This window comes from Zonotrichia albicollis, chromosome 4, assembly GCF_047830755.1.
Source record: "Zonotrichia albicollis isolate bZonAlb1 chromosome 4, bZonAlb1.hap1, whole genome shotgun sequence".
Taxonomy (NCBI): Eukaryota; Metazoa; Chordata; class Aves; order Passeriformes; family Passerellidae; genus Zonotrichia; species Zonotrichia albicollis.
Genome location: NC_133822.1, coordinates 61,852,914 through 61,879,105, shown reverse-complemented (window position 1 = coordinate 61,879,105; position 26,192 = coordinate 61,852,914). Strand labels below are relative to the sequence as shown.

The following is a 26,192-nucleotide window of genomic DNA, read 5'->3' as shown; positions in this document are numbered from 1 at the left end:
GATCCTACTTGTTCGCAGCACTTAACTCCATAAGGGATATATTGCATTTTCCTTGCACTTAGGAGTTCTGTCTCACTCCTCTTCTTCCTGAACTTCAGAATTACCAATTATGCAACCACGGCAAGAACCACAGGATTTTAAAAAAAAAAAATGTGTAAAACCTGGATAAAGATATTTTAGCCCAGAAAAGTAGGTTCCATCTGAATTATTTAATGAACTAATTATATCTTTGAACTAAAGAAATGAGTACTTGTATCTGCAGGCACTTGGCTGGCACCTCTGGCCCAAGGCTGAGCTACCTGCCCAGATCCTGAGAAAGCTGCTGGAGAGAGCAGGGATGAGCAGCTGAAAGGAGGAGTGCCATAAAGTCCCGTGGTGCTACACAGGCAGTTCATGGGAAGTTATGTGAGGGAAGGCCAAACTCTGGTGGAGACCTTTTGGAAAGAAAAGCTTGTGAGTTAAGTACCAGGGAAGTTGATAACAGCATTGTGGCTGAGATGATCTAAGCAGCAGCATCCGAGGATTCACATTTGAGAATGGGGTAGCAAAGCTAAGACCCATGAAAATAATTAGGTAAGAACCTTTTTTACCTGAAAAGAGATAGACAAGGCTGGAGAAACAGAGGCACTAAGGAGAACAGGGAAGTAAAAGGCACCAGAACAAGGAGAGAAAATGTGCTGGCTGCTGGCCAGTACCTTCACCCATTCATGCCCTGTGTCTGACCATGGCCTTCTATCCTGCCCCCTTCTTAAATCCTAGCCCTATTCTCTGTGTCATGAATCCTATTTCTACCATCCTGTGTGTGTGTAGGCACGTGTGTCTCCCTGTGTGGAACATGTGCACTGCACATTCCCTGGCTGGACCTGCACATGGCCATTGGGAATGACAGGGCAATCATCCTGCACGCAGCTCTGCTGGATGGGGAAAGGGAAACATCCAGGGTCCTGAGCCAAATGGGTTCAACACTCCACAACCTCTGGGGCTGCACTGCTGTGGCTATAAACAGAAGTGGTTAAAGGTAAAAGAGAATTCAAACACATTAATATTTTAACACAGTTTTATGAACCCCACTATGTTCTAGATGACCTTCAGTAGTCCCTTCCAACCTTACACCATCCCTGTGATTTGGTGATACATTGTTTTGTCTATATGATTATTTTTCTTGTAATAAAAGAGAGTAAGAGCATGAAAATGTTTCCCTTGCTGCTAGCTATTTTGACATTCCGTGCCAGTCTGTCTCCTTGCCTAGGACCTTCAGGCTCATTTCATGTATCAATAGTATGAGGATTCTTTAAAGATTCTGCTGTTTAGATTCCTCTAAATCTAAATTTATTTCGGCTTTGTTGCAGCTCCACCTACCTGTCCTCAGTCCCACACTGCTGAGGGGTCCAGATCTATCTGCTGACACAATGAACTCCCTCACACATGCTTACTCTAGGAATCAGTCAACTAACATCTCACATCAGACCTGTCTTTTGCCATGCTTAGTTTTCATCTCAGATAGGGTCCATTATTTTCTGTGCATTCTACTCCAGAACAGTATTTCTGCTTTCAATATTTCTATATATATGCTATATAAAGTGAGAAAATAGTTGGTCTTGCTGCCCACGTTAGTTTTAAATGAACATTTTACTCCAGGCTCCTCCAGCCCCTTGGTACAATCAGTATCTTTCAGTATAATCAGTATCTTTTCTTGCCAGTTCTGAAGGTTACAGAAAATGATTGAGGTCAGTTTGAAACATTTTGGGTTTGTTCTTGCACAGACTGCTTGCTTTATTGCTCCCAAAGTTTGGCTGTTGCCTTGCCAAAGGAGGCAGCAAAGGGCTCAGCAGCTGAATGAAGGATCAGAAGCCAAGAAAGCACAGAGGTGTCTTAGCAGAGGAGATTGGGACACCTGGGACCGCCCATTTACAGACTGGGAGATGTGGGAGGAAACGCTAAAGAAGGAGCTAATGTGGACACTGTAGGCATGGGTAGGAGCAGAGATTAAAAACCATAAAAGTTTTCTATAAATGTGTCTCCTGAACTTATGGATTCCATAGGAAGAGAAGCTGTCTGCAGATCAGCCTTAAGTCCTTGTTCTTGTAAGTAAAAGCTCTCCTGCATGACAGTGCAGACTGTTTACTCTGCGTGGAAGACTACTAAGCACAGACTGGAATATTTATATTTATTTTTGCAATACCAGGGTAAAAACAATTTAACAATGCCAAGTACAGTGTTAGTCTCATAAAAAGTTTTCATTTCAAAACATATGATTTCTAGTTCCCACAAAAAGTTAAAATCACATGCAGCTATATGAAGGTAAATTGCTTAAGATGCACAATTATATATCAGAAGACTTTGTTAAAGTAAAAACATACTGACTACATCATTTTAACAAGGCAATTACACAGAACTAGAAAACTGACTCTGTAGTAAAATATAAAAATCTACAATTATAAATATAAATTTGGTCCATGGATCACTACAGAAGTAGCAGTATTTACAGTAAGTATCAGATTGCTATTCTAAATGTCTAATTGAAGTCTTAAAATGTTGAATGTTATGTAGAACAGTATCTTATTTACATTCTACTATATTAAAAGTTGCATTTCTAGCAAATGTAAATTGTTATAAATACAGCGAATAAACCAAGTACTAAACCCATGACGTGTTTGTAATTGAGGATTCCCTAACATCTATAAATATGGAAATTTTAAGTTAAAAGTAAAGCCAGATAAATCAAAAAACCTAATACTGAAAAAACATACCACAATTCAATTATTAGAAACACTGTAAAAGTCAATCAAGTTAGCCCAAATGTAACCATGTATTACAAGAAATCTTTCAAGAAAAGGCACACATTGTTAATGATAAAAGTTCCACAGTAAAGTTGTAGATAACAGAAATTACTTGGTTTGAGCAACGGTTGGGGTCTGATTATTTATATAGTGACTGGACAGATTTTCCCCACCCAAAGTATAAAACTGAAAATAATAATGGTAAACTCCAGGTGTGATTGTTGTGGTGCAGTGATGTGTATGCTTGATTTGATGTGCTAATTAAACTAAGGATTCTAAACTTTCAGCTGCGTTTCCATCAGGTAAAGCTGAGCCATTACTGTCCATAGATGCTGAAGGGTTTTCTTCTTGTCTTGTGCTGACAAGGCTGAGAATAGCTTTGTACAGAAACTGGTACTGCTCCTGGAGGAGAAAAGAGGACACACTCAGGATGTTGGCACAAATGGTTATTTTGTGGCACTGTTGCTCAATATTAATTAACAGCTGATGTGTCAGGCTGTAAATGCACTGTGCTCCAGAACTTTTTGTGTTACTTAGCAGCTTGATTATTTTCTGACTAATGGCTCCCCCTGTACACAATGTAAAGCACAGCAATAGGGGGCACAGTAAAGGTAGGGGAGAAAACTGTATTTTAAAAGAAATATTATATGCTGACTCGGATCCTTGTTGAAGTCAATCGCAAATTTGGGGGCAGAATTAGAGTTACTATTTGTCTGTTGGCTTTTTTCTCAATTTTTTGTCATCTGAATTCTTTCCAGGAAGATTTCTTTTTCTACACCACCTCTGGGCAACAGTTTTGATTAATTCATGCAGAAACTAAGATGCAAAATTCTTCAGTAATGTTGCCCTAAGATCTAATGTCACACACGGGGTAAAAAAAGTGCACATTTTGCTTATTACTTACAATGTCTGTAAAGATTCCAGGCCTCATCAGATTTATCATCTTTGCTACATGGTAAACATCCACTGAATTCTCATTTTCCAGTTGATGCATCAGAGTTGTTAATGCACAGAAAGTGCCTGCTGTCACCCCTCCATGCCTTTGTAAAGTAAAACAAAACAAAACAAAACTTTAGAAACTGGGTCAGGTTTTATAGCTGGAAAAAAATAAAAATTCTGGGGCAAAATGGTAAGATGAATCTCTGTCATGTGGTATTTACAATATCTGAAACAAGTCTGCCCAGCACTAGCTTAAAAAACTTTCACAGCACCTGGCTACAACTTCTTAGAGTTATTTCTTTTCAACTCTCTAATAACCAAATGCTTTGGGTCCTTCAGCGTTTCAACATTTTGTTATTTTTTGCCATTATTGAACAGCTGGAGAACGGTATGGTGCCTCATCTAAATAGTTAAGCCTTTCAGTAAAAGGCAATGAAATATTAACTGACTTCCATAACCATTTAGAGTATCAAAATGATAAAACTGAAATGAAGTATGATAAAATAAAACTGGTTCTCTTGTTGATGCAGCTGGAACAGAGGCATCACCACTACTGTTCAGTGCAGACTTTGTGCCTTGTTTCAGCTGCTTTCAGGCAGTGAAAGGATGCTTCTACAGAAAAACATGGAAGCAAACAGAAGAATGCAGTTCTTACTCATCATGCACAATCATGGGCCCATCACGGTTGGAAGCTTCCTCTTTGATGATGCTGATCAGTTCAAAAGTTTTACTAATGGGACTATCAGGATTTGGCCATTTTGGGCACTGAAAATGCCTCACTTCAAGTACATAGTCATCCTAAATGATTAAAAAAACAAACAAACAAAAAAACCCATAAATCAATTTTGTAAAAGATTGACTTTCTTTATTCTTTTCCTTCACCTTGTTCCAGCTCCAGCCTCCAGAGGCAGAACCTCACTGCTGTGGAGGTTGGACCACTCTATTCATCATGTCATCATACTGCCTTATAGACATTACTCCCTCCATAGATGTTTCTAGAACATGGATATTTTATCAGTAATTTAGCATTGAAAATGTAAAAAATGTGGGCATTACCTTTAAAAAATCAAGTCCTGAGTTATATGTTTATGGCTGTTACCTGTGTAGCTTCTAAAATAAAGTCTTGGATTATGAGCTTCTCCTCGTTAGACAGACACTTGTGTTCCTCAGCAATCATAGTGACTTTGAAACTCTCACAGTTTATAGGCTCATCTTTGTTTGGCCAGTACACAAATTCATCTTCAGCCTCCAGGAAAAAAAAAACAAAATTGGAGTCATAAAGGTAAATAATGTTAAGCTCTTAAAATACAAAATCCAACATAATAAATAATGTGTCATATATATATTAAATCCAGCCATCTAGATTTAAATTGACAAATCAAATTTTCAGTGGGATAACACTGAAACAAACACTGCTGTTTGCCTCCTTATATAAATTGTAGAGGACTGATTCAATATGTTTTCATTCCAATCACAATCTGTCTAGACAAAGATTTCTAGATTTCTGCTAGATGACTTTGAGATTTTACACTTAGCTTGGTATTATTAATTTTAACTGTTTTTTTGCAGAATCCAAGACATTTTCTCATATCCTGCATATTTCAAAATGGTAACGCCAATAAAATTCATACATAAACTCATAACAATCAGCCACAGAACTCACCATATTCTGGCTATCAGGAAGCATGACTATTAATTGGGCATTATGGTCCCATATCATTCTCCAGAAATCCTTGATAGTCTGTAGTAAGGGATGCTGAGTAATAATGAATTCATTACTTTGATAATAACCCTGCAAAAAAAAAAAAAAAAAAAAAAAAGACAGATTTGGAATTGCTGCCCAAGTATTAATGCTTAAAGGAAGCTTCTAGTGGACAGAACAAGAATCTAGAAAATGCATTGCAAACTTGCTCCTTTGTTGGCTCCCTGCAAATAGTAGAAAAATATTAAAATTCCACTGAAATATTTTCTGTGTGAAAAGGATAGATTTAACTACATTGAAAACATTTTTAAAACTTAAAAAAATATTAAAAAAAGGAAGAAAGACATCAGAGGAGACTCAAACAGCCAACTCAGAATAAAAGTATATTATCCATAATTCCAGAAGAACTGAATACCTGACCAAATAAAAGAATTCTTGAAAGATCTGCAAAATTCCCAAGCAAGATATTTTGTACAGATATCTCAGGTCAATCTCTCACCATGAAAGAGAGTTCCTATGCAGTAATGCACCTAAAAGATCACAGCCCAGAGATTTGCCATCTCTTTCCTGCCTGTCCAGGAGGCATTTACCCTCTCAGCTATTGAAGGGGGAAAGAGTTGAAGAAAACCCACAGAGCAAAAAGATAATGGAAAGCTGGTGAACTGTGGTATCTTAGGCTATGCCAGCTGCAAAAGCACTGTAAGATGAGCAGGTAGGAAGACAAACCACAATAAAGCCATTAAAAACTAACTTGCTACTTAACACATTGAGACTTTTAGTTCGTCTCAAAAAAATCTTTCCATAAAGAATTTAGCTTTACCAATTTTTAAAACTATGATGTGATTTCGCTTTCTACAGACTGTTAAAATGCAATGCACTTAACCAAACTTAAAGCCAGTAGTTATGGTATGAGTATTTCCTGGGGGAAGTAACTCTTTCAGGGAGAGTGATAATGGAAGAAAGGAGCTTTCAAAATCAGGACTGTGCCACCCTAAATCAGCCAAATGGCAGCTCTGAAAACAGCTGTTCATTGTTTTTCACCAATATATTTACTCACCATAATATAGGAAGCATTGATGTAGTCTGTGCCTTCACCAGACAGTGATGAGATACCCACTCTAGATCTTTCCACTGTAAAAAAAGTTATGAATTCACAAGCATGTTACAATGACTCTTATAATATTATAGCAATTATCTCACATCTCACAGTAATTATAACACTGGGCTCCATCAATTGGGACAAAGTGCTATCCAGCCATCTATTTTGTTTTTCTATGTGAAATTCATAATTCACTTCTTCGCTGTAACGTTCTCTACAGAACATTGCTCCAGACTAATGCAGATGTCTTCAGTTCTTGTTGAGGATTTGAAGAAGCTTACCAGGAATGATAGATGAGGTTCGGTTCTTTTCTCTGTTACACTGTTTGAGTGCAGTTGAATAATCACACTGCTGTGTGTTAGACTGGCTCAGTAACTGAAACAATGAAGTTAAAAAAAAGGTCAGGTAACTGCAGAAAAGCCATTCCTTCATAAGCTGCATTAAACAGAAGAGTGCCTATATTGCAGGTTTGTTGTCTCTCTAAACTTTAGTTATCTAATTATCTGCCTAAACTACTTAACACATCACCAGAATATTTTTTCTTCACTGTTCTTAGCAGTTAGAATTATTCTTGAATCCTAGATCCATAACCATATCTTTTAAGGTGAAGTCTGACATATCTGCCAGAATGGTATCTTTCCAGACTGCTGTTTTACCTCTGAGATCTACCTGCAAAGGCATGTAATTAAATTTTCCAAAACCTCCTTACTGTCCTATTTCTCATGACCTCATTTCTGTGGATTTTTTTTGGTAGATTCCTTGTTAAAGAGTATGCCAATAATTCTGTCCCAATTGACTGCATTAATTTCATAAATTTAATCTTAATTTACGCTCAGCAGTTCAATTTTAGGTAGAGGAAGCTGATGAAAGTTGTGTTGAGATACCTGCTTTTAAGTCATTGAGGTTTACAAACCCAAAGATTTTCACACTGTTGTCTCAGAGAGCTCACCTTGAATTGTTTCTCCAGCCTGGTCTTTCCTGTTGGTCCAGGTATCAAGAGAGCATTAACGTAGGCATGAATGTGAGTCTCAGGGACTTCTGTTTCTTTACTGAGTATCGCTTCCACCAAGGCATCATGAATGAAAATGTACTGCTCCTAGGAAAACACAACCAAACATCTGAGCTCTCATGACTTTCAGATTCCCCTGGGTTCCTCTGGTTAAGCTGCCACTTCTGATGTGGTCAGTATTTTTTCACAGGGTTTTTCTCAAATGTGTTCCCCTATTGCGAAGGCTGTCCCTCTGCAGTGGCAGTACACACATTACAAGCACAATTGACAATTACACTTGCAATACATACATACACATCTATATATGTACGATTTAATACCAAATCCTCACTACCTGTGATATCTTATGTTAACAGAATAGAGGTAAAAATGCAAGCACGGCCTTGAGGAAAATTTTCAAGCCAGTCCTACCCCTGGTTCCTACTGCTATTCTCTATTTTCTCTCTCACATCCTTTGGAACAAGTGCCCTAGCTGTTGATTAACTTTTTTTTTTTTCTATTGAAAGGCACTGGGGAATCTAACCACCTGTTCTTGAAACCTGAAATAGACTTTCAAATGCCCTGCTGTTGCCCTTATTGTTTTTTCTTGGTCTTTCAATATTCTATATATAATCTTCAGTTTAAAACACCTATATATAATTTTCTGTGTGAAATAGCTTTTTCAGCATATTTTATTGCCTAATATAAACTATTTGATGAGATTCAGTGAAGATCTGAATGCCTGACAATGGTGCTTCCTCACAAAGCTCCATGACAAAAATACAAGTCCTGCCAAGGAAGCACTGCTGCAGGAAGCATGATTTATACAGGCTTCCTTCTGAGTCCTCCTTAATAAACAGACAAGAGCCCAAGGCAAGGTAATTTCTAATGCACTGCTCTCAGTGTGCCTAGAAGGATGTCTATAAAACCAAGGGAAGCGAAAGGGAAAATCTAGTCTGGTGACTGGTTTCTGTCCATCTGGTGGTGCCAGCAAGAGGATTGTATTATCTCTCCTCCTGCAAACAGAAAGTTTGTAATAGTATCATGCTATTTATATTTCACTCTTACCTCAGTCTGCACCAAGTAGTTCCTTTGGGTACGTATGTGCTTTAAGAATCCAAATATGTTGACTGTCCCTTCATGCTGAATTTGCTGCAGCATGCTGTCTAACACTATGTATGTGCCTGTCCTTCCAACACCAGCACTATAAAACAAAAAAATGGTCTTGAGCCTGAAATAAAACACTGATGTATAGAACTTTTCCATACACATATTTTTTTCAACAAACTGCTGCATATGGAAAATTGTCCTCTACAAAATGAATTTATTATATGATATACTTTGTTAAAGGTTCGAGGCTAGTAATCTTCAAGATAGTAATCTTTTTCTTTGTGCAAGAATAGACCTAAAGATCATTTTCTCTACTGATTTTTACATTATTGGCTGAAATAGAACTAAGGGATTTCCTGCAGGTCTGCAATTTTGAGCCTTGATACTCCTTAGGATGCTTTGCCAGGCATATCTACATAAGGTGGTATATGTCAGCACTTAGGCACAGTTAGTACGTTCAAATTCTTCTAAGTTGAAACCCCACTTTAAAGCAAAATTTGCATTCTGCAACCCACTACAGTACAGGAGATTTCAAAGATAAACCCCAGGAAATGGCAGAACTGTTGAGAGTGTATCTGTAAAAGAAAAAAGCTTAGTGCTCCTTAGACAAAGTTAAGATGGCAAGCAATGTTTGAAAACCTTTTTAACAATGGGAAATGGAGAAGAAAGTGTTAATCATCTCATTCCTGTTATGAACTCTGATTAACATAGTATAAAATCAGCTGTATCATAAAACTATAGAAAAACGTTTTCATTTATAAAATATCTGGGTAGGAAGTACAAGGTCAAGAGGTCAGTTTTTGTTATCTAGCAATATATGGGAAATTGTAATTCCCCTCTAAGATATGTAGAACATTATGTATACTGTACATGTAACTTGAGAGCAGCACTGTGCTGGGTCTGCATGGTCCCCTGTGGGCAGATCCAGCTCAGTCCATACATGCTAATTCAGTCATCTCATTTCTGCCACAGAGGGGGCACAGAGCACAGGTAGACTGAGATCAGATTGCTGTAATAAACTGTCTAAATAAGTATGATATGAAACCCAAAGGTCCAGGTTGTTAATACCCTGTTAGACACAAAGAAGTACAAAGATTACCAGACACCATCTGTACTTGTTATGAAAGACAAAACATGAAAAGTACCAAATAAAAATAGCTAAAATAAATTTTATGAATCTCCTCATTTGTGTCTTCCATACAGCCTGTAAATATAAATAAAATTTATATTTCAAACATGAGATGATTCCTTTGAAATTCCATAGTGCATGTGGTCAGTTTAGCTAAAAACTGCACAAAACTGCCTACAGACAGAGGTCATTAATACCTGTGACCCAAGGGAGAGGTCTGACTGAAGCCACACAACTTACTACCGTTCACTTCTTAAAAACTCAATTTAATTGACTCCTAATGTATTGCCAATATCTCAGTAATATCAGACTTGAAATTTCGAATTTCCCAAGAACAGCCAGGATGTAAATAGCAGCAGAATAACAAGATACGGAATTTTCATTTCCCAAGCTAAAAACAGATGTCAGTCAGATTAGATCGTCCCACAAATAAAATATCTTCATTTGCAGCATTTGTGAGGTGACTTTACCTGTTGGCTTTCTCAGTGTCAGCTCCAGAAGGACAGAATTCATGAGGAGGTTCTCTTTCCAAATGTTCCATCAAAGGTGAGGTACTACAGTGGAAAACCAGAACCTGCTTATATATTTTACAATAACCCGGTCCTTCATGGGCATTGTGAAGTCATTCCAGGCCCTACAAGCCCTTTTTAACCAATTTTCCCTGAGCTGCCAGTTCCAGAGAGCACTGACAGAGCGCCTGCCTGCACACTGCGGCACATGCAGACCTCAACCGCTCCCCAGAACGCTCCTCCTTTGAAAATGTCTCCTAGAGCCCAGAGAGTTAAAAACAGCACAGTTGTAGTTCAGCCAGGAATAGAGAGAGTCTTCTCTTGTGCATAGAGCTCCTCTTAGGATTACAGAGTATCCCTGCACCAAAGAAAGCATGAGCCAAAAGCATCCTAACAATACATTTGCAGAAATGAAACAATTATCCCCACACGTGTATCTGGTAAGCTCATAGCATTCAAGACAGAAGTACAGATATGTGAAAAAAATAGAAGTAAAAGCAGTTTAGCCAAAAAAAAAAAAAATAGAACATAGTGCAGAGAAGCAGCATCATCTTGTTTATGAAGATTTACAGATTTACAGAAGTGGCACAATTGATTAGTTGGCCTTATGAAGGAGAGAAATATCAGATAAGAATATCAGCTAAGAAGTTAGTCTTACTTCATCAGGAATTGTTAAATACAAGGGTGAAATTTTGCTTAACCCACCACTGAGAAATTCTTCTGCAAAAGAAAAGTGGAGTGAACCTTACAGCACTAGAAAGCACACCTGCAATGAACCACAACAGGCCCCACAGCGTGGCGCTTCGCCTGCGACGCCTTCCGCACGAAGGTGAGAACGGGCAGGGAATATTCTGGAACACCCATGTCAGGCCACTGGGTATAGTGGTACTGAGTCACTATGCGGCCACTGGACCTCCCTTTCTGGGAGCCCTGCAACAGAAAAATAGTTCCACATGTAAGCAGCCCACATCTTCCTTCATTTTATTTCCATACCTGATAGTTGTTGAACTAGTGCCATCCCTGTTTAGTTCAAAGCATGCCATCTGGCTCTGAATATCCCAGCCTCCAAAGAGAAGGGGAAGGACCTGTGGTTCTGCCTTACCAGCCTGCCCACTGAGTGGGAAAATGACCTGACACTGTCTCAGAGAGCCATAGAGAAAGATTAAGAGCACTGGAGGGTAACAAATTACAGCTGCTCTCAAGAGTCACCAGCTCTTGCTGACACTCTGCCCCATCTCTGCTGAGTGAACAGGAACAGTAGGATCCATCTCACCCAGCTTTAGTGATCTACAAGGTAAGGAGCCTTGTGTGGGCTGCTTTTCTAAGCTCCCTTCCTCCATGGCAATTCAGAGGCAGGGATGCCTTCAGAAAGCAGGTCATCTCATTCAGAGGCTGGTTCCTAAAATAGGCAGAATAAATTAATTGATAGTAAATGCCAAATATTATGTATTAATTATGCAGAGAGGGTGAGAGACTAGATGTCTCAGACATTTATGTGGCTGGAATAAATTAAGTTTTCAGAATTCTCCTCAAAGTAGCTAACATCACCCTGCTGAGCTGAGATCATGCTGGTTCTGGTTACAATAAAACAAAGTGTGTATTCACATGTCTTTAAAAAGGAAAATGGGGAGATGAGGTGAATAATTTAACTCATACTACATTTTCTTCAAGTTGCTCTCTTTCTGAAAATGTATCAATCCTGCTACCCAGGCAGTCAAAGTCCACATCAGCTCTCCAATGTGGTCACTGCTTTTTCCCTGATGGTCCTACAATTTCTGAGTTTGTTTATCTGGTCAAATTAACTAAAGTTCACAAGCATCTTGGCTGGCTGAGATGTAAAGAATTCATCTTCACATATACAGCAGAAAAGAGTTGTCAACTGCCTTAAAAATATTCTGAGCATTTTTTGACACTTCCTTTTGTCTGCTTGTGTTTTTAGGATGTCACAAACCTTTTTGATCTTGGTGTTTCTAAGAGTAAAATTCCTCACAGTATAATAGGCAAGTACATGAACACTCTTCTGAGTAACCAAGAAGTTCCCATATTCTTCACTACCTTCAGCAGGCCAGTACTGGTCACATTTTCTCTGTTAAAAAGAAATTTTCTCTGTTAGAAAATTTCTCTATAAGTAATAGAGAAGAAAACCTGTAAAATGTCAAACTAGTAAGCTGAAATGTTCAAATTTAAGAGCAGAATAAAGCATGAAACTGTATTGGGACTGTCAATATACCCAGTTTATAGTAGACATGATCTTCTGTGCAGGAGAACAAATAACAATTATTTTGTGCTGTAGAGGGATAGCTGTTCAAAGATGCTCTTTATTTGGAAAACTCAAAAAAAGAGGTTTAAATCATACTATCAGAGTTAAAAAGGTCCAATATTGTGGAATTTTCCATTCTATAGACACGCTAAAACCTAAAGAAAAAACCATGATCTATAGGAAATATAGGAATACATCCAAGTCAGTAGAGTCCTATGTGGCTTCTGATTAGTTTATAGTATAGGCAGAGTATATATCTGGAGGAGAGGATAGGAGTGAGTCTGTGTAAGACTAGAATATACAGGAGAGAGCTGTGATATGTCCAGCCTTTTGGCTGGGTAGTCATACAGCCTTCTCTAAGAGGATTAGAAGTGTGCTTGTTTATAGCATGGTGTTACAAATGAAGAGGTACTCCCAGTCGGCCCTCATCTGAAATTACTGTGTCTATATCACTGAAAAATGCCTTATAGATTTTATGATAAGATTTGGATTCACTTTAGGCATTGCTGCCAGTGTGTGGCAAGGGAGATGCAATGTCCCCTCATGTGACCCCAGGGTACAGGTAAACTCGCATCACATAATCAGAGAAACACACCCTGTGGTGGGATTTCACCTCATTTGGTCTCACTGGACAAATGTGTGTCCAGTCATGTAGTAGGAAAGGAACTGTGAGTACCACAGGATGTTAACAGGGAACAGACAGTGAATATCCAGGAAAGTTCACTTGAACTATATTCTTCTCCTTGCCAGGGTCCAAGGCAACCCTGACAAAGTGCATGATGGCATGGAGATAAGCAGATGGGTAGCAGAATGTGGGCACAAGGCCCAGAGCCTGCCCACTCATATTATATACAAGTATTCTTTCTTTCAGTATACGATGTTTTTTATTTTTGTGGTTAGAACATGGTATTTTCAAGATTTATTGAATATTTTCTTTAGTTTCATTCTATAAATCCTCAACTGTATACTTCTGAAGCCAATCCAGGTACAGGCAACTACTACAAACTATTGCTTTTTGCTCAATAATTGACTAAACCAGATTTTAAAAAGAAAGATGGGAATTTGCTACAGGTAGATCTACCAACATCAGAGAAGTAAAAAACAGAAAACAGTACTCATACCCTTCCTTTCTCAATGAGATTAGTTATCATCACAATAACTTCCACGTTATGTTCCCATATCATTCTCCAGAAATCTTCTGCTGTTGATTTTAGAGGCCCTTGAGCTGCAATGTAGGCTTTTGGCTTGTTGTAGCCCTAAATTGAAAAAAAAAGAAATGACACTTGTCAAATCACTGTCCATGAGCAAAAGGAGTTTGGGAGCTGTACACGACATTTCATGTATTTTTTGAAGACTCGGCAAAACTTTTAAGTGCTTTTAAATTTTTAACTGTTGACTTTGTGGAAACCCTGTGGTATCAAATGATATAGGAATACAACTGTCATGCCAGTGTTTATCAGTCCAACAAATAGGATCTGTCTGTTCAAATGCCCATGTTTAGGCAGAACATTGACATGAAAGTGATTAGGAGACACACAGACATGCATTGCAAAAGGGGTTTAAAAGATGAATTGTGATCATTCACATGTAAATAATTATGTAATGAAAACTGGTAATGGTATCTTGGTGAGGCTCTGAGCCAAATGGCATTTTCCTCTCATGAGATTACCTCAGATGGGAGAATTAACCACTCAGATACTTCTAAAATGGCTCAGATGTGAAGGACATTTTTTCTTCAAAAATGCCCCTTGTTAAGCTGCTGCTGCTACAATACCAAGATGGATTCAAGAAAGAATTGGCATTTTACCTTTGCTTTAACTTTGTAGGCTTAACTTAAACTGCAAAGGTTTTTTTTAACAGAATCTGTAGTATTGTGATACTTTTTTGGAATTAAATCTATTCCTCTCCATACATATTTTTTTTACAGAAAAGGCTGACAGATCAATAGGCCAATAGACAGAAAAAGGCACTTACATCGACGTAGTTTGCATTAATGTAATCAGTCAGTTTTCCATCCTTTTCAGCAAGCTGTGCTAATTTAACCCTAGTGTGATCATCTGCAGTAAAACAAGGGAGAAAATAAGTATTTTTTGGTAAGAATTATGTTCTTTCTCATAAAAATAATGAAATGCATTTTTACAATACACAAGACCAATACACTAACAATCACATATGCAAACATCCTCTCCTTGGATATGAATCAGATAAAAAATTCTAATTTGTGGAAAAATAAAGAAATTAACACAAAGTTTGAAGGGATTCAGAATCTAGTGGCCTGAACGGCAGTACCAGGGGTAATTTTAGCCACTATGACATGCTTCCCCTATGGCCTCTAGCTGCTGCTTGTAAAGGTGTCCAGGTCTTCCATAAGTCCTGTGCCTTGACTGCCAAATCTGCACAGTGGGATGTCTCAAAATGACAGCAGGCACCAGCGTTGAGGAACTTTAATTCCAAGTTAAAAGAGTGGACTCTGGAGAGCAATGGGCTTTGAAAATGCTGGCCATCTGGAGAGTCAGCAGTAACTACATCAGGGGGAGATGAAGTGTTCTGTAGCCTGCACTGATTGTCTGAACTACACTTGAGTCTCTTACAGAGGGCAATTCTTGCTACTTCAGCTGCCCTAAGCTGCCTCTGCACTGTTTTTTAATAAAACAACTCCTGGGCTAGCACCTTTTGTATGACCAGGTATGAAACACAGTGGCAGAGGAAAATCCCTGAGTTTTTGTTGCTTTAGAGACATCTTTAGCCAGAGAGATTGGCATTTCTTGTTGCTGGTTTACATCTTCTTCTGCCCAACAGCTGACCCAGTTCTGACTTTTTAAATTAAGCTTTAGTGACACTGAATGCTGAAGATATATTTAATTTAGAGCTTTCTTGTAATCAGAACAAAGTTGAAATGCTGTAGAGAGTTAAAAAAAAGTATTGAGCCACCAAATGATCAAAACCCCAGAGGAAATGACTTGAGAAAGAGATTAACAAAACTGAATAGATTTGTTTCAGAGAAGAAAAATCTGGGAGAGTGATGCAATGGGCAAACAAGTGTACTGGCTAATGAAGCTGTTGTATTACATTGTTGCCAGGCATAACACAACATAAAGCCAGAACATTTATGTTTATATTTGACAGTAAATATATCCAGGGATTTTGAAGCTCATAGAGACAATAAATCACCATTATTCTAAAGCAAAGATGGATTAATTTTGACAATCAAAGCTTCTTTGGCTTTCTAATGGCATTATAACAAAATCTCCCAACTCCCTTTGGGTCATTGCAGAAGACAAATGTATCTTGCTAACACATGCCCACCAAAGCAGCAGAATGTCAGAGGACTAACTTAAAGAAATGAGAAATCTGATACCAACTCCTCTCCAAGGAGCACTTTGCTGATCAATAGCTGGAGATTTCAGTGTAGAAGTATTTTTGCTCCTGCTAATAACATATAAATCTGTACTTGTTTATAATGATTTCTCACACAAAACAAGTGATGCCTTTACTTACAAGCAACAATGTTTATGTATCGATTCTTATTCTTGTTGTCAGGGTGATTAGAGCTGTCTGATGTAATACCTAGATCTACAGTACAGCTCTGGATTTCCTGAAAAAAAGTATGTCACACTTTAGTGACTATTAAGATACATAAAATGTCTTTAAATACTATAGGCAAACATGAAAAGAACCACAACCTTATACCCAATTATCTATGATATTTTACAACTACTTCATTGCTAAAAAAATTGCAGTGAAATAATTCCTTACCTGATAAAACTCTTTCAGTGTCTAATGAGGGAATGAATGCAAAAAAAGTAAAAAAAATCAAATTCCACAGCACAGAACAAATGGATAAGTGTTTATATAAATTACATTTACTATATGGAAAACAGTTATGGTCATGCAATATATCCATAATAACAACAAACTGAATATTTTGACATAACTCCTAAAGGGAACAAGAGGTAATTTTCCCAATTAAAATACTGGAATCTCTTTTCCTATCTTTAATGTTAGACCTTAAGCCAATGAAAGCTTGTACATATGAGCAACATCACAGACTTTAGCCAGATTATCTATATACGTAACAGTTCACTGGAATCTTTACGTGTACTTATAAATGCATTAGTTTCCCTGAGGAATGCTTTTGCTCTCTTTGCATTCAGCTGCAAAACCTCCCCTGGAGCAGGACTGTGTGCAGTCAGCCAGCCTGACAGCACTGGGAGAGACAGAACTACAGCCCTCACTCAGGCAGCCTGCGGTCTCACGGTGAAGCCAGCAATTCCGCAAAGAGAGGGACAGGCTGGACAAGACAGGCACAAAGTCTGTAAGACTCACTAATTAATTCATTTTATTGATTGCTTTAGCTGACAGGAAACTCAAGCATTTATAAGGTTCACATTTTTAAAGAGCAAATACATTGCCATCACTAAAAGTACTAATGGTGTCTCCCAACACTCTTCAGAATTCATTTTAATGTCAATCACCTTAATCTATTTAAATGCATATATGAAATATTGTTTTTGGTTTAAAAAATAGATCTTAAATGAGTTATTTTGTAGTAATAGAAAAAGAAAACTTGCTACCCCCCCCCAAAAAAAAATCTGAACCACCCTTGTACTCTTCAAATATATGCTAACTCTGCAAAGACAATATTTCAGTTCTTTCCAATCTTCTAAGTTCTCTATCAGTAGAGAAAATAACTGAACACTAGTTCTGGAGTAGTCCATAAAGGCAAAAAAGATCTCCAACAAATTATGAGGACACTGACTTTTTTTTTGTAATAGTCAAAACTAACATTTCAGGTGCTAGTTTTTTTCAGAAATATTTCAAATGCTGCAGCTGTAGCTCAGAGACATGCACTATATTTGGTCTATAGATCACCGCTGTAACTTAGGAAAAGTAAAATTGTAGGAAAAGATCAATTTAGAATGAACAATCTGATTTCTGTATTGCTGCACTGACTAATGCTGAAAGAACTTTGTATCCATTGTATTTACCTACAGTCCTTCAACATCTGCTGTTATTAACAGCTAGCCAAGCTGGAGCCCAGTTCCATCAGTGCATATGCACATGTGTAATTGTATGAATATGTACTGGACATTCACAAGTATTTACAAATTTGGTCCCACAGTCAAATGGATATTCTGGATGTTAAATGAATTCAAGAAGAAATGCTGATGAAGAATGTTCTGTGAAGGACATGGAATTTTTGGTTGACTGGATCACAGTACATTGGCTGGGGAAACAAAAGTAAAACCTGAAGATGCAAAACTCTGAATTTTTACTTTCATTATTGCTTTTGCAACAGGAATATTACTATTGTATTTTACCTTAATATAGATCTACTAAAATAGTTGTTTCTATCCCAACTGACTGATTTTATTAGAAATCTCTTGTAAAAATTGCTAATGGCACAGCTTTAGTTAGGTATTTGGGGATTTAATGCTTATGTGAATTAAGTTAGAACATATCCATATTTAAAATGATTGCAATACACAAGTGGGAAAAACAATGAAGATCATTAATTACATATGGTGATAGTAACATTATAGATTAGAGCATGTTTCAACATTTTGAAATACCTCTTGTGAACCATATGCTTTAGGAAAGGAACTGTAAAACTTTCACTACCACATATGAAGACTACATTAGCTCCCCTGTTAATCAGAAGTCTTGCCACTTGTACTCATTATTACTTCCATTTTATTTTCTCTGTAAATGGAACAAGCAAATATGAGTAGCTTCTTCAAAATTCAATTTTCATTAATACTGGAAAAGCTTTAGATGTATCACTATATCTGATAAACCATATACATTGCACTGCCTTTGCACAGTTTATTCACACAGTTATTCTGTATTTTATCACAATAATAAACATTCCTATTTGTATTCCAGTCCTGAGTTTAGGAATCTCCCTAGGCTTTATGCATCAAATCACTCACATTTACATGCATTCATGAAATTGGTGCCCAAGTCAGAATGTAATACCCCTGTTTTTGTTTGCAGGCATTTAAACTTAACATTATTTGAACGTGCTAATAAAAAGATGACATCATAGAGCCATACCTCAAATTCTTCAGAAAAACCATTACTTGCATGTAAATCTGCAACATGTTTGGGAAAATGCTTTATTGGAATTGCTCCAACATCATCTTAGGGGTGGGAAAAGACAAAAAATATATTTATGTAGAAGAAAAAGCCAGTGACATATAATGAAGTTTATATGTAGGCAATCCACAAAACATCCTGAAATAAAATTCTTGGCATGAACTTTGTATACACAACTCCCAAAAAAATACAACATCCTTTGATGCCATTAACATTTCTGAAACAGTTACCTAACACTTGTACATTTCTAAATTATTATTTGGAAAGAAGATAATGAAAATGCCTTGCTAGGTCTTGCGCTGTCTGTAAGCCCCCCAAATCAAGGAGCTGATTCTGCAAGATGCTGAGCTTGTCTGTAAATAGAATAATGCACAAAATTCCCTGTGAATTGAAGGAGACATGGGAGGATTAGCTCTTTGCTGCAAGATGTTCAAAAGGAGAGAGCACAGCTCTGAATAACACTGATAAAGTAGGAGTGATTAGGCAGAGTTGTCTGGGTGCTCCAGCTGATCAGTGTTGCACTGGAACTTGGAGCCCCCTAGTCCCAAGCCTACTCAATTAAAGCATTATTATGCCAGTATTTTCACATTAACTGACACTTGCATGTTTGCATTGGCATCCAAAAGAAACAGGAATTAATTTTCATCTTTTACTGCATTAGTGACTACTTTCCATACAGAATTTTATCCCAGCTCTCCTTGTGATTCTATGATTACCTATTGATAATAATCTTATGTTTGACCACGGCAGTACTGACCACAGATTTCCACATCAGGATTCATACTTCAAGTTTTAAATGAAAGATTTATGTTTAAGACTTTTTGGCTACTCGCAAAGAAAACATCTACACTCTTGAGGAATAAATATGATTAAAGTAACATCCCCATTTTACTTTAGACAAATACAAAAAACACTTGTGTAGAATATGCACCAGAAATAACATCAGAAACCTTTGAGACTTTTAATCTTCTCTTTACTGCAAATATGCTGTGTAAACAAAGTCATCTGTTGGCTAATTATCTGCTAAAGGATGACATTATTTCACTGAGATTTGGTTCTGAATAATAATTTTGTTGGATTTTTTTTAAAGCCTTTTATGGTTTAAAAATATGTTTATTTCACAATCTGTAATTTCATCACCATTTCATATGTGAACAAAATGTCAGAAACATTGAACAAGGACCTGTTATTCACGTCAACAGATGTTCAGTATTTAGCCCACCTAATAATTTTAGCTTTCAGTTACCAAGAATTTGTTGATTTGTACTAAGATCCATCTGGTCTCCCACTTATATGACTGGGTCAGAATACAAAAAGTGAATTTATCCAGTCAAGCCTAAGAGAAGCTGAACAAATGTGTAACACAATCTTCACACTTTGGAGATTAAACCTGGCATGAAGTGTTTATCCTAATGGTATGCAAACACAAAACCAAAGGGAAGGTAAATGACCCAAAGAGTGAGTACAATAATGGAGAAATAAATCTTAGGTTTTGTTTCCTTGCCCGTGCAAATCTCCCAGTTCAATCACTTCTGGACCCAGGAATGTATTTTATATCTGGATGGCAAGTATCACTTCAAACTACTTAGAGTTTGATAGTGGATCTGAATCCTACCTGTAATTCATTACTATTTAAATGCATCTTTGAATTGTGCTGTGAAGAGCCATGGCATTTTCTGTGAATAACTGCAGATCTCCTATCTATGCCAATGAAAGGAAGGAAAACTTAGCATATAATTCTATGGAAGGAAAAAATATATAATGAGATCTGTGGACTGTCCTTTTGGTCACAGCCATAAGAATTAAACTTAGCAGTTGCAAAACACTCTTCCTGTCTTACACTATTTTCTAGTATTATACTGTAATTAGATGCAATTTTAAAATTACACTGTTGAAACATCTGTGCAATAGAAAACACAATAAATGTTCACTCGACATCTGTTGCATGCAAAATAAAACTATTTCCTCAGTGCTTGTAGCTCTTTCCATAAAATATGTTGTCTATCTTGAGTCACTGAGAAAAAAGATTTCTCTTTAGTATTTATCACTATTTCAGAAGGAAAACCTCCAGTTTCAAAACATGCATTTTAGGCACTCAGAATAACTGTAAGTGCAATTATGAAATGGAAAACACTTTCCCCCCAAGGTGAATTGGTCAGGAAAAATTGTGAGAAAATGATACAGTTGTGGTTCAATATAGTTAATGATGGAGAGTTAAAGCAGAGATTTCCTACCATTGTTGCTTATTCTTATATAATCATGTTTTCTGAAATCAAGCCATAGCTATGCTTTTTAACCGTTTAGTAATAGGTTACGCATCTCATAATAGCATCAATCCATACGAGATGCATTTAAAGATGTCTACAATTCAGTAACAATGGAAGCCCAATGTTTGGGATTTATTTCTGTTTACTAGTTATTCACACAAGGGCTGATTTTCTTCCTTTAGTCACTCCATGAAAATCCATCTCCTTGTATAATAGCACAGTTTGCAAAAAAATTACTTGTGGAACAAGAAAACCTTGTCTCATAGGTGAGAATGTGGCTTAGGATCTGCTTCAGAATGAATTGATTTCGGGTTTAAGTAGATGAATGAAATTAATCTATTTCATTCTACACAGACTGAAAAAACTGGAAGGCTGCATGTGCTCCTGTGATACTCTTTGAGAAAAGAAAGGAAACAGTTTCCCCAAATAAATGTGGTGGATGTAGAATCAGAAGATGCTAATAATATTCTGAACTTCTGTATTATTTTAATGAGAGGTTCACATAGCTATACCATAGTAATTATGCTAGTAAAATACATAAGTATAAGAACACGCTGTAATTGCAAGTGAATTGCAGACAGATGAGGCACATCCTCATCCTGCTGATATAAAGAATAGGACATGTTCTATACACAGGTGACAAATTCAATTAGAGGCAGAAATACAACAGAGTCTGTTGCTGGTGTAAGTCTCTAGAGCTATTTAGTGCAGCTCAGATGGCTACATGAGCAGCCACTCCTGGGAGGCTGCACTTACATGGCTACAAAGCACAGAGAATCCTTGAGGCAACACTGCAAAATGAAGATATTTCTCTTCTGAGTTACCTACAGAAGAGACCATTAATAACACAAGTCTGCCATTATCAAGTGTACCTGTTTACACAGATCTGTACAAGAGGTTACAAATCTCTGGTTTACAGATGTTATAGTATTTGAAGAATTCTTATTGAAACATATAAAGCAGCATCTTCCAAAAGCTAACACTGATCCACAGAACAGTTGCCAGAAATACCTGAGACTGGGAAGATTGGAGCTGGGGGACCAGAAATCACTCGAGGTGATGTATTATCTTCTAAATAAAAATGAGCAGTCTGGAAACATTTCCTAGAAAGGAATAAATATACAAAAAAATTGAAAAAAGAGAAACCAACAAAACATTAGCTGAGATGATTTAGAATTCTGGCATTATTGAGTCAAAAAGAAAAATCATGGTTTTGAAAACCAATTTTCATGGAGTGTCAAATACAACTGCTATAATATAAATATTCCCCCAGCACATCACCAAATTATGCATACAACATGAAGATACTACATTACCTCAGCAAAATACATAGTTCATGCATCTTTACCTATACCAGAAGCAGAAGATAGAGCACACATCAGACATAGTGACAGCTGAAGGAAAAACTCTGCATCAGGAGCTACTGTAGATGCTGTGTAACTCCAAGTACAAAAAAACATCACTGTCTTCCTTACTTATCCAAATTCCCTTAAATAGTTACTGTTCCCTTTCAGGTGATGATGCTAGCCTGAAGATGGAGCAATGTTTGAGATCAGTTCTGGCAATTCATTGACAGGTGCTACTTCAGAAATGGACAGGTGCTACATGGAAATGCAACAAAAGCAACATGTAACTGCCAAAACAGCGGCTCTAGAACTGCTGTGACTGGGGCTAAACAACTTTGCATAACGTAATCACAACACTGAGAGACACCTTAACCAAGGAGGACTTCCCTAAGCTGACAGACAGAAACAGGGGGATTTCTAACTCCAGGAGATGCTAGCTTTGTTGCAAAAAGCATTGAAGTATGAATGCAAATGGAACCAACCTTAACTATGACTCAAAATGTTATTTGTATCTGTGCTATAATCCAGATGTGAAGATAATAGGAATAGCATCTGTTAAGAATTCAAGCTATTCAAATGAATGAATAACTAACTGTTGGTGTAAGCATTGCAAAGCCTCTTTAATTAAAAAATCTCCATATGATTAGACATGCTAATAACAATCTTAACTTTGGGTCATTTAATCTCTCTGAAATATTATACATAATCATTAAATTTCAAAATAAATATATGCCTCATGAAAATACTGATCTCATTTTATATTTACAAGATTCTGCTTCTTCAGATCTGTTGGCTGCAGCCATTGTATATTTGTTACTTTGTGTAATCACTGTTATTTTAATTTCTGTATCTCTGCAGTCATAAAAACTGCATCATTCTGTTCCTGTATCGCTGCAGTCATAAAAACCCTCATATGATTGTTATAAACAGAAATAAATTTTGAAGATTCTTTGAGAAACAGATAGGGAATATGTTGCTGTTGTCATTCTTTCCAGAACCATTAATATAGATAATAAAGACTTTGGTAAGCTTATTTGAATTAAGCCTCTGGAAAACATGCCCATATTCTCAGAATGTGTTGAGAATTTTCTATCAGTGTACAATACAGACTCTCTTAAAACACAAGAAAAAGAAGACAGCTACCTAAATGAAAACTGAGACATGCAGAATAGTTCTGGTAACTCACATGACAATGAAATCTGAAGTACAGCTAGAATTCTCTAAATGTGTATTTGTGATGTTCACAGAGAAACTTTGACTTTGCATGAGATATCTGGAGCAATACTATCTGTTATGTACGTGGTTTCACTTAGAAATGGCAATTTTGGATGCAGACCAAGAACCCACTCTGCAGGAACCTGGGAACACCCTTCTAAATGTTAGTCTCTAGCATCAGTTAGTGACTGCTGAGGTGGGAGAGGCTGTCTCCATGCTAGCACAAAACTCGAGAGTTAGTATCAGAACTGTGTGTGAAATATCTGTGATATGCAGGCAAGTCTCCAAGTCTTCAAATCATGAAACACTTTGGAAAGTCTGGCCCTGTCTGCTGGGCACAGCAAATGCTGTGTTGTGTTTATTAAAAACTGACCAACCAAACATGCCAAACAGTCTGATGTGAAAGCTCCAAACCTAAAAATTGTCTTTCCCAAACGTCTACTGCTTGTGAACAACCAACACATGTAAGGTTTATGGACTAACGTTGTCACCTATTTGCTTGAGAAAAGATTGAGCTGTAAAGAATTTAATTAGCATAATGACTTTCACATCTAAAGCTGCACTTACAATGTCCTCATATTATGCCATACACTCATTATCCCTCACTGAGCCAATGTATTTTCAATCTTTAAAAATTAATTGTGGCTGAAAATAAATTACACCCTTAGCACATTCAGGAGACAAATTCATAGCAGTTGACTTAACCTGTAATAAGACTCATAAATAGGCACTCCATCTGCTTCTGCATCGGCACTGGAAGCCTTCATGACTAAACCTAACGTTAATACTCACATCTTGTTAATTATCACTTGTTGTTAATGAAAAAAGTGATGACTATTTCAAACTTCCAGACAAAGGTCCCATCACTCAATAACCTGATTATTTAATTTACACCTTTCATCTCAGCACTTAGATCTCCAACCTAAAACTGTAATTTGTAATTTAGACACTGCACTTGTTCAAACACACACTTTATATATGGGGGCAGTGCTAAACCACTGAATTAATTACAGTGCTGGATCTGTACAGCAGCAGCAGCAGCACTTCAGTCTGACAGGAGGGATACTGGATCTGAATGAACACTTCAATGGCAGCTACATGAGACTACACGGCCAGGCCTCAGACTGTGGGGGACACAGATTTCCAAGCATTTGTGTCCCTGGACCAAAGGTGCCCCTGTTTCTGCCCTGGGCAGGCAGTGCTGGAGCGGGGCTGGTGCTGAGGCTGGCAGGGAGCACAGCACCCCTGTGCCCATGGGGCTGGGGGTGGGTGCAGAGAGATCCTGCCCGGGGACCCGGCACGAGAGCGGAGCTCTGCCAGCCAGAGCCACCTGGGACTGATGTGTTTGTGCTTCTCCTGCTCATGCACTGTGGTCTTACATGCATGATTATTCTTGCGCTGAAAACTTCAGCGTCTTTTGAGCTCACAGGATTATCTGCCAGTAGGTATTCTCAAACACTTACTAGATTTTTTTTTTAATTTACAGATAATTTAAAGATCTGGTGAAACCAAAGGATCTGTGAGTGGATCCTCAATGGATATTAATTATTCATTTTTTAAATAGCTGCAATTAATTTTATGTGTTTGTCAAGTGGAATTTTAATTGTCATGTTTTATTAAGACTTTCATTTATGACATGGCACATTGTTGAAAAGTTTTTCCTTTATGGATGGATGAGTGTGGCCTCTGACTATTTAAATCTGGTTTAAGTGTTTCTGCATGTACAAGTTTAATGATCCTCAGAGAAGGTTCTCAACTCTGTTCCCATAAACTTATCACAGGACTCAAGGCATTAGTTCAAATCATAGCTAAGAAAATGAACATTCTCTGACAGGTATGGTTCAAATTATGTAAGGTGATAGAGGAAATTTAAAATGCAAATAACTACTCAGGGTGTTGTCTGTCATCAGCTTGGTAATTTCTGAAGTGTTGTTATCATGAAATGTCTAACAGGCTGCGTGACAGGCAGCTGATACTCAGTGTGTCTACAGATGCAAATGGACCTGGAAGTGCATTAGCAGTTTGTGGTTCTTGTCATCAGAGCTGGTCTTTTACCACAATTCACATATGTTTGTTGAAAAAGAATTTTGAATGGTACAAGGCCCACTGATAGCTGTAACCATGTTACTATTCTCCTAAGCTCTTCCTACAATAAACATTGCAAAAGCTGATCTGCACAATTATGAATAATTAGGCAAAATAGTAATAAGGAAGCTGTTAAGAAAAGAAGAGAGCAAGTACATTCAGGTATTCCCACCACATCTCTGCTGCGAGAACTCAGAAAGAAGAGAGATACTGAAAGAAATGGATAGACTCTAGATGTGGACAGAAAATTCTCTCTAATGCTATTTTAAAAAGTCTATCTGGACAGCAAGGCCACTAAACAGGGCAAAGAATCTCCTTGTTTATTCCACTGTAATCTTAATCATGCTGAAGAAATGAAAGGAAAATTACATTGCTTGAAAATTGCTTGAATTAAAAAAGATACACAAAACCAGAGTAGTTAAAAATGGCGTATTTTCCTACTGGTAATTATTCAATCTTTAGACAATATTGCCATTAGAAGTTTTAATCCGTGACAGAGAAATAAATATCTATTAAAAAAAAGATTTAAATTGTACCTAATGAGGTAGTGAAGAGATTGAGGAATTTCCTCAAGCGCTGATTAACAATTTCATTTAAAAAAAACACAAAACCCAAACAACAGATGGTACAGAATTATTTTTCTGATACAAATCATTAAAGTGAA

General features: G+C 37.3%; 1 protein-coding gene across 7 annotated transcripts in view; it reads right to left on the bottom strand.

Annotated features, from left to right (window-relative positions):
- Positions 1-2,146: 2,146 nt before the first annotated feature.
- PTPRZ1 (protein tyrosine phosphatase receptor type Z1) overlaps positions 2,147-26,192 on the bottom strand; it is a 131,363-nt gene continuing 107,317 nt past the window's right edge. For 2 of the 7 annotated variants that reach the window (XM_014275906.3, XM_014275908.3), the window contains exons 14-31: positions 21,894-21,985; positions 18,574-18,659; positions 16,273-16,293; positions 16,015-16,111; positions 14,491-14,573; positions 13,638-13,772; positions 12,208-12,342; positions 11,023-11,186; positions 10,218-10,301; positions 8,577-8,712; positions 7,470-7,616; positions 6,802-6,895; positions 6,479-6,552; positions 5,383-5,511; positions 4,819-4,965; positions 4,375-4,517; positions 3,685-3,820; positions 2,147-3,182 (exon numbers count right to left, since the gene is read on the bottom strand). In XM_014275906.3, coding sequence (XP_014131381.2) covers positions 3,042-3,182; positions 3,685-3,820; positions 4,375-4,517; positions 4,819-4,965; positions 5,383-5,511; positions 6,479-6,552; positions 6,802-6,895; positions 7,470-7,616; positions 8,577-8,712; positions 10,218-10,301; positions 11,023-11,186; positions 12,208-12,342; positions 13,638-13,772; positions 14,491-14,573; positions 16,015-16,111; positions 16,273-16,293; positions 18,574-18,659; positions 21,894-21,985 — 2,044 coding nt within the window. In that variant the 3' untranslated portion in view covers positions 2,147-3,041. The remainder of the gene's footprint in view (positions 3,183-3,684; positions 3,821-4,374; positions 4,518-4,818; positions 4,966-5,382; positions 5,512-6,478; positions 6,553-6,801; positions 6,896-7,469; positions 7,617-8,576; positions 8,713-10,217; positions 10,302-11,022; positions 11,187-12,207; positions 12,343-13,637; positions 13,773-14,490; positions 14,574-16,014; positions 16,112-16,272; positions 16,294-18,573; positions 18,660-21,893; positions 21,986-26,192) is intronic. The other 5 variants (XM_005481948.4, XM_014275909.3, XM_005481949.4 and 2 more) reach the window with 3 other exon arrangements.